This window comes from Montipora foliosa, chromosome 8, assembly GCF_036669935.1.
Source record: "Montipora foliosa isolate CH-2021 chromosome 8, ASM3666993v2, whole genome shotgun sequence".
NCBI classification, from domain to species: Eukaryota; Metazoa; Cnidaria; class Anthozoa; order Scleractinia; family Acroporidae; genus Montipora; species Montipora foliosa.
Window position 1 is genome coordinate 27,839,178 of NC_090876.1, and position 8,251 is coordinate 27,847,428.

General features: G+C 39.3%; 1 protein-coding gene and 1 long non-coding RNA gene across 2 annotated transcripts; one reads left to right on the forward strand and one right to left on the reverse strand.

The window, feature by feature from the left end:
* The first annotated feature begins 485 nt into the window (after positions 1-485).
* On the forward strand, positions 486-2,586 carry LOC138013370 (uncharacterized). The gene is made up of 2 exons (XR_011125207.1): positions 486-734; positions 2,202-2,586. It is a non-coding gene; the product is annotated as an uncharacterized lncRNA (long non-coding RNA).
* A 2,840-nt stretch (positions 2,587-5,426) lies between these two features.
* LOC137968515 (uncharacterized) lies at positions 5,427-5,969 on the reverse strand. Its single transcript, XM_068815073.1, has one exon. It carries the CDS (start codon positions 5,967-5,969, stop codon positions 5,427-5,429), a length of 543 nt encoding a protein of 180 aa, XP_068671174.1.
* Between the last annotated feature and the right edge of the window lie 2,282 nt (positions 5,970-8,251).

The window sequence follows — 8,251 nt, forward strand, 5'->3', positions numbered from 1 at the left end:
CGTTTTTGAGATATAATTAATTACAGAACAAATATAGGGCGTTTTAGATAGCCATGGCAACCTATTATCTCACATCAATGAGTGATGCAAGCAGTTATTGGTGCTTCATTTGGTACCATAACAGTTGCCATTACTTGATACAGTTGGGTAGATTCAGTCCTTCCAAATGGTTCAGTTTGTTAAATGTTAAAACTGGTTTGAGCCTCCTGGTGCTCACAGAGGCATTGTGGGTTACGTTTATGTGCTTTGTGCTTGCTATAACCTTGCTTTGGTTCCTGTCGAAACTCATTTTTTCATGTGACATTTTTTTATTAAATTCGTGATACACCTTCCTTTGATCAACCTTAAATCTGTCTTGAATCAGTTTTACCAATTTACATTTTTGCAGGCACAAATTAGATGTTGTATCATGTGGGAAGACAACTTCACGTGCTCAAAAGGCTATAACAAGTGGGTTCTTTCGCAATGCTGCAAGAAAACCCACAGGAAGGTTACCGTACAGTGACTGATAACCAGGTTGTTTTCATTCACCCCTCAAGTGCGCTATTTAATCGTCAGCCAGAGTGGGTGGTATATCATGAGCTTGTCCTTACAACAAAGGAATACATGAGGGAAGTTACCACAGTTGATCCAAAATGGCTTGTGGAATTTGCACCGGCATTTTTCAAAATGGGAAATCCAACCAAGCTGAGCAAGCGCAAGAGACAAGAAAGATTGGAGCCGCTGTATAACCGGTAAGTACTTAGTTCAAAGGACTTTTTCAAAATATAGGATCTTATTTACTGGCCAGATGATTAGGCGTTTCTATGAAGTCACCAAGTTTATAGAGCCTCGACAACTTTAGGCGCAAAGTGGCTTTCCTCCTCGAATGCAATAGCTGGTTATCTGACGACCTTCCTTATTGTTTTTTTCCTTTGCCAGCGAGATTAGGTGGTTACTTTTCAACCCATGATTTGTTTCGTTTACATTATTTTGAAACAGTATTGGCTTTCAGAGATTTCAATAGTGTTTAGGAAAAGACAAAAGGGTTTCATATATGTCCAGAATTTACCCTAATTAGATGCACACTCAAATTTGACATTCATCACAAAGTGTCCCTTTAAGTCGAAGCACTTGCTGCCTATTTTCAGCAACAAGGGTAACGGTAACGGTTCCTGTTATTTTTAGCTTTGGGTAAATGCAACAGCTGATCTTAACTTAAAAAGCACCATTTGGGGGACACTTTGTAGCATTTTCTGTATTCCAAGAAACAAGTGATGTTGAAGTTGGCGAGAAGAGAGCAATGGGACACTTCTTCACCCCTATTGAAATCGGTGTGCATCTAATTAGGGTCAATCCTGTACATATTTATTACCTCCTGGACCGGCAGAAAGATAATAACCTTGTTACTTCCACAAAATGCAATTTATTTAAGTGTAAACAATGGGAGACAACTTAACTCGAGCTATCTGTCCACAGGCAAAGTACTGTCCTTCTCTTTCACAGTATCGCACTGACAGCAGAATGTCAGAATCACACACGAACGGGGAAATCCCTTCACTTGTCACTTGTCACACAATATCACCTGGAAATCAAACAGGGAATGAAGTTGCGAATCACAACCTCAACCTACTGAGTGACGAGAGTGTTGCTTATATATCTATCCGAAGAGAGTCTAGAAGTTTCTAAAAGTTACTATTTACAGTTATTACAATAAACTCTATTTTTCAACTTACGAGTCACAAACTGTTTTGAAACTGTTGAATCACAGTTCTAGAAAATTGTTGAAGCAACACTTTGCGTGACATTGACCTTCGCGAACTTTCCAGATAATTCCGATCCTTGTAACATAATTGCCCAGCTGAGGTCGATAGAGAGTATGGATGACTTGAAAACTGAGTCCCACAATAACCCTGCTAGGCTGATTCACTTTGTAGGCATGTTTGATTTATGGAAACATGTGAAACTGGTGATCGAGTAGTATTTTTGAGGGTGTAGTTCTCTCAACAAGCTGTTTTAAAGGCTCGTTAGGATTGGAAGCTATTGAATCTTAATTATTCTCTTGTCAAAGTATTGTAAGCTTAGCAGTCTTCTTTCACAACACAACCATTGAAGGTTTACCAAGGCTTCAAGTTTATGTGACTTTGAATCAAGGCATTTTACAACCTTCAGAGTACCCTAGTACCTTATTTAAAGTTGTTGGAACTCTGTTTGGTCCTCAGGTATGAAGAACCAAATGCTTGGAGAATTTCAAGAGCCTTTAGAAGGAGGTGAATTTCTGACCACTGAAGATTGTAAAAACCAAGCAGAAGTGCAACCGAGACTGTAGGAGCACAATTTATATAACCACCTTGCACAATTTATAACCCAAGTATATACTTTTTGTACTGTATTTCACACATGTCCCAAAGTTGATAGTTTATGGAAGCTAAGGCAAGGTCCTCGCTTGGGAGGTTTCAACTTTCCCGTGTCAACAACTGTATTTTCTGACTTAAATACCTCCTTAGTTAAGGCTTCTTAAAAGGATACTCACATGATCAGTACAGTGAGTCGTGTATGCTTGTCATTTGCATTAAACGATTGGTGCTTTAGCATTTTAGGACTGTCTATGCTCGAGGAGTTTTGTTTTTTTTTTGTGTGTTAATTCTCCTTCATGCAACACAGTAATGACAAAGTATAGGCACCATTGTATCCAAGAAAGATGCAATGGCTAGGGGAAAGAAAATATTTTTTGCGGCAATTTTCCTGTTGCCAGAAGTAATTAAAGTGCACTTTGTTGGTTGGGAAAACACAAACTTTTAGTCTGGTTGATGACTTCAAAAAGACACTCTCCGTGGGAAAACAGTGGGACAGATAGAAATGTGGAATATGGATTATTTTTTTAGCTGAGTGGTCTCTGAAAAACAGGGAAATAACAACCGGGGGTATAAAAATTAACGGAAAAAAAAAGCCTATGTCACTCGACAAACAATGACATAACTCCTGACATTTTCCACCTTTGTGCGCTCTGGTTCTTTGAAAAAATCTTGTTCCATTGGAAAATTCCTTGCAATGATCTAGAAAACTTGGGTTGCCCCAAAGTCAATTCCTATAAAAGATAACAAAGGTGTTATCGTGTCTACTGGTGTCCTGGCAAGGCAAGTTCTCTGCATAAGCGGGGAAGGTTAATTTTTAAACCTGTACAATAACTCAGTAACTTTATATCTAATTGGAAATAAATCCACACCAGGGTTCCACTATGTTTCCTGGTTATGGTTAATGATCTGAGCTCTGATCTCCCATTGTACACGTATGTGGACGATTGTACTGTCTTTGAGGTTGTCTTCATCTTGTGCTCCCTATTTATGTATAGATTAGGACAGTGCTGTCTGGGAATCCCATTCAGCTGATGCCTTCAAGTGTGACGACCGTGGTAAGTCCAACCTTTCTAGCATCGTTGGTCGAGGGTTAGTCGCTGCGTCCCTTGATATTAATAGTCTGCTGTCCCATATCAACAAACTTAGAGTTTTTATGAGCCAATTTCTGTAAATATTGAGAATCCATGGTCACTTGTGAAATTTCGAATTTCTTTATATTTTGCCTGAATAACACCTATAGTGAGTTATTTTTTCAGTTTTTATCCAAAGATCTTTAAGCAGTTAATCTTTTCTGAAATCGAGGGAAGTTCCAAAAACGCCTTTTTAGCGTCCTCTCACTTCCGAAAATAGAGTAGAATGGTGCATTTTGTTATCGCTTGTGTACATAAACGCGATCACAGCTATCAATGCAATTTGAGTATATCGTAAGACATTTCTTGCTGTTTCCAAAGCATAAATTTATATTGGAAAAGCTGCGAGTAAATATCTGTTTTTGGCTGTTACAAGTACCCTATTATAAGCGGTTGGGCGAATGAGTCGATTTTATCTAAATTGCACACCCCCAAAAGCCCACTGGTACATGTAATTTGACGTTGAAAGTAGCATTTCATTGAAGTACATTCTTTGTGCCATGTTGTGTTAAAATTTCTTCCGCGGCCTGACAAAGTGTACCGTCAAGAGACAGAAACATGGAGTCAGTTTTTGTATCGTGATCATTCTTGAAATGAAAACGGATTTTGCCTTTGCCGAACCACAGCCTCGTCAAGAACCGAAACTCTGCCAACGAAAATACTTTTTTCGCTAGTCTTAACGCCCAAAGATTACTGTACTATGGTAAGCTTGCTGGGGAGTGATAACCTTCAACTTAAGTTTTGGCAAGGTTAAAGTAGGTGATGAAGTATTGTTTGTCAAGTAACTCTATGTTGATCAGTAGGGCCATTTCCAAACGACGTTACACTCGTTGTAAACTGCTATCACCTTTTTTTAAAAATGTATATTTGATGCTATGATATTAATTCCGATTTAGCTACCATTCTAGGGTGCAAAAACATTTCTGTGTTTTCTACTCCTTAAGGGACATTTGTTATATTTGTTGCGTGAGGGGACGTTGACCATACCATTGATGAAAACAAAGCTTGTTCAATAACTTAATTTTGCAACAGTGCTCGAGTCGACTAGAAAACGATTAAAACCTATTTTACCTTCAAAGTTATGTAAGCATGTCCAGTTAAGGAAAGCAAAGCTTGGAAGAGACTTGTAATAATCAGCTGTTGAATTCAATTCCATGGAGATTGCTACTCGCTCAAACGTTGGGGAAACTGTGACAAATTCCATGATATTACTCCAGTGATTCACTTATGTCCAGAAATGCATGCGATGACAAAAATGGTAGATTTGGCGAAAGATCTCCACGATTGACAGTCTTGGCAAAATTAGCGAATTTGGCGATATTTTGCCAATTTCGTCGAATTAGTTCATCCATTGGTATTTACACCACTTGGGTGAACATTGGCGATTCTGGCGGTTTTGGCGATATTTTGCCAATCTTGTCAAAGTAGTTCATCCATTGGTATTGACAACACTTGGGTGAACATTGGTGATTTTGGCGAAATTGACAAGGAATTGTCGATCAAGGGTAAAAAAATCTGCCGTCAGCAACAACACTTGCGATGTGAAGACAACATAAATTTGTGGTTAATATAGAAAGTTACCATCAGCGGACAACATTTTGGGAGATGTCATAAAAAAGGTTGCTGTTATTCATCGTGTTGAAGTACAATAATAATAAAGTATTCTTGTTTGTCTGACGATGTGGTCACTTGTGATGTAGATCACGGTGTTTCGACTGCATACTGCTAGTGTTCATCAGGCAATGAGGTCGACTGGTTATGCGTCACCTCTTAACCCTTTAAGGCCCGAGGGGTTCCCCATTGACGAGTAAAATCGTCTGGCGTTAGACAGAGTAAAATCTATAAGTGCCATTTGGCACTATCGGGGCTGAAAGGGTTAAGCAGGATGCTCTGCTGTGATTAGTTGGTTTTCAGCAGCTGTGATTGGTGCATTTCGATCCTCGCTGTTTCGTTGTGTTGTTCATTCGGCAGTCTGCTGTCGTACGGTTCTCCTGTTGTGTTTCTTGATCGTGGGCATCCATGCTTGCAGAATTTCTATTCCACTATCCCTGTTTATGTTGTTAGGGTGAAGTCTTATGTGAATCACCTCTTTGACCATGTGTGTGTACCAATGAGGATCAAGATCAATAAACTTGACTTCGTTCCCAAGTGGGTTGTGTCCGGTGTTGTTTGCGTGTTCTGAAACGGCGGAGGTCTGGGTACGGGCAAGTCGGATGTCTCTCTCATGTTCTTTGATTCTATCTTGCATAGGTCTTCCAGTCTCGTCAATGTAGACTTTACCGCATTCACAGGGAATCATGTAAACCACACCATCTTGTTTAGTCAGCTCGACAGGATCTTTCGGTGGTACTAGATGTGATCTTAATGTAGTCCCCGACGTGAAAACAGCGTGTATGCCTTGTTGCAGTATGCAGTCGAAACGTCGCGATCTACATAACAAGTGAGTAGTAGTATATAAGGGCAAACTGGGGCTGCCTTTTAAGAGACATGAGAGCGCACTCATGTGGAACGAAATTCGCGTGGAAAATGGGCATCACAGGTGTTCAGGTCCCAACTTTGCGTGGAAGATGGGCATGGAAGGGGCCCCGCTGCCACTGCCGGCCAAGTAGATCTGGTGACGATGGGTTTCAAGATGGCACCCGCGGCCCGCCACCGAGTAGATCTGGTGACGAGTGCCAGGGAATTGTATAATTTTTATCTTGTCATCGTCGCATTTCGGAGAGAAGAGAAGAAGGGATGGTGGCCGCCACAATCAACAGAATTTCAGAATTGAGCATGTTGGAAGATAGCAAATTGCTGAAGGAGGTTTGTGTGGTGATGGACGTGATAGGTTTTCCGTTTTCTACTGGCTTCATGATTCGGGAAGTGGGTTTTTCTAGTAATATAGCAATGCGAAATAGAATATTATCTATCGACTGGTTACGCATGGATGCTTGATGAAGGTAGGAAAACAGTAATTATTGTAGTCTCGTTCCTAGTGGTTGCGGTGAGAATCACACGTGGGATAGGTTTACAAAAGATTTAGTCAAAATATACGAAGCGAATAAGACAAGAGAACATTTTATGGTTGGAGTTTTAGGTAACAAACATTTACAGAAAGTCTTATGTGATTGCGGTGTTCCATATTGGAATCTAACTTGGTTGGGTTGTACGATATTACGAGGTGATTACGATGGTGTTTTGATTGATTGTGGCAACCATGAAATGAAGAAGGCATTATATTGTCCCAAGGCGAAAACATGTTTAACCGCAAATATATCTGGGAACACGTGTGTTGCACAGACGGCGATTGCAGAAACTATGATCGACTTGAATTACAAGATTGGTTTCTGAATCATGTGGGTTTGAGCGATGGCGCTAAGTATGATCCTTATAGGTTTTTTACTTCACGAATATATTCTGTGGAGGAAATAAAAGATTGACCACAGCGGCAATTAAATGATGGTTGATCCTTGTAATAAAATATTGATGACAGATGTTTAACCCATTGAATAGCTTAAAAATAGAAATACATTGATTATTTTTTCATTTGCTACTAAATCACGATGCCTAGACGTGTGTGTGAAAGCAGAGTCAAAGATTTACATGTACGTTCAAAGAGAGGTAAAGCTGTGGTTACATCTTAAAAAAAACTAAAGAAAAAAAAGACAAGAAAAGCAAGAAAAAGAAAATACAATGTGATTACTGCGAGATGAACACTTTTAACGTAGATAATTTTTTGGACATAATCCGTTTCTGGGATGGTGTTATGCATCTACATGTGTTTTTAGATGTGGAATTTGAAGACGCCAACAAATGAGCAAGATATCGAAGGCGCATGGCAGATGTAAATCATTGTAGCTGTTGTGATTACAGGATCCACAAAGGATGCATGATCCATAAATGGTTAAAGGTCCACCAACAGAGCTGTGGCAAAGAGGTTCATTTGACATGCAAACGTGGAAAGCTGCGTTGGGTGCAAGTCAAGGAGACAGTTTAATATGCAATTCTTATTAGAAAAGCGTGATTGTTATTATACGGAAAATGTTTTTGACAGAGCCATTAGGTAAGATTTGCAGAAATACGAAACGCGGTTTCGTTACGAGGGAGTATTAGGTCAGTAAGATTACACGTGTTGTAGGTAAAGTTCATTGCACTACGGTTTTTACGAGTGATGCTTTTTAATATTACATTATAATTTTAAGATGTTCAAGTGGAAACGAGTGGAGTCTTAAAATCAAATATTAACATGTTTTTTTTTTAGATATGACAGGTGGGCCTTGATATTTCATTGGTTTTAAAATAATTTATATAAGAAGTTTTAATTAAAGGAGAATGAAAAAATGAAAAAACACTTGTCTTTTTCTGAGAAGAATGGGTGACGAATACGAACCCACGCGTCTTTCACTGGAACACAAAGAAAGAGCTATAATGACTATTTTGAGATATCGACTAGTGTTTTGCGGTTTCATCCTATTTTATTTGAAGAGGAGTGGAGTTATATTGATTCTATCGAAGATGCTACAGAAAGACACTCGGTTACTCGGCCAGTGGACAGGTGAAAAAAAATTTCATAAAGGAAACATTGGAAAGATTTTTAAGAAAACATAGAGAGACGGTGAAATCGTCTCCACCTGAATTTAGTGGCGGTTATTGTGCATGGCGTTGCCGCTTTACTCTTGGGTTTGAAGTGGTTACAATTGGACGAAACAAAACGTCGTAATTGGAAACTATTACGTCATAATGATCAAAAGAGACGATTCAGAAGCGAAATGTATGGTGTGTGTAGAATGGCTTAAGTACCAC

Excerpts from the sequence above, each read along its gene's own strand:
- LOC137968515 (XM_068815073.1), bottom strand. The coding sequence starts at position 5,969 with ATGAGTGCGCTCTCATGTCTCTTAAAAGGCAGCCCCAGTTTGCCCTTA.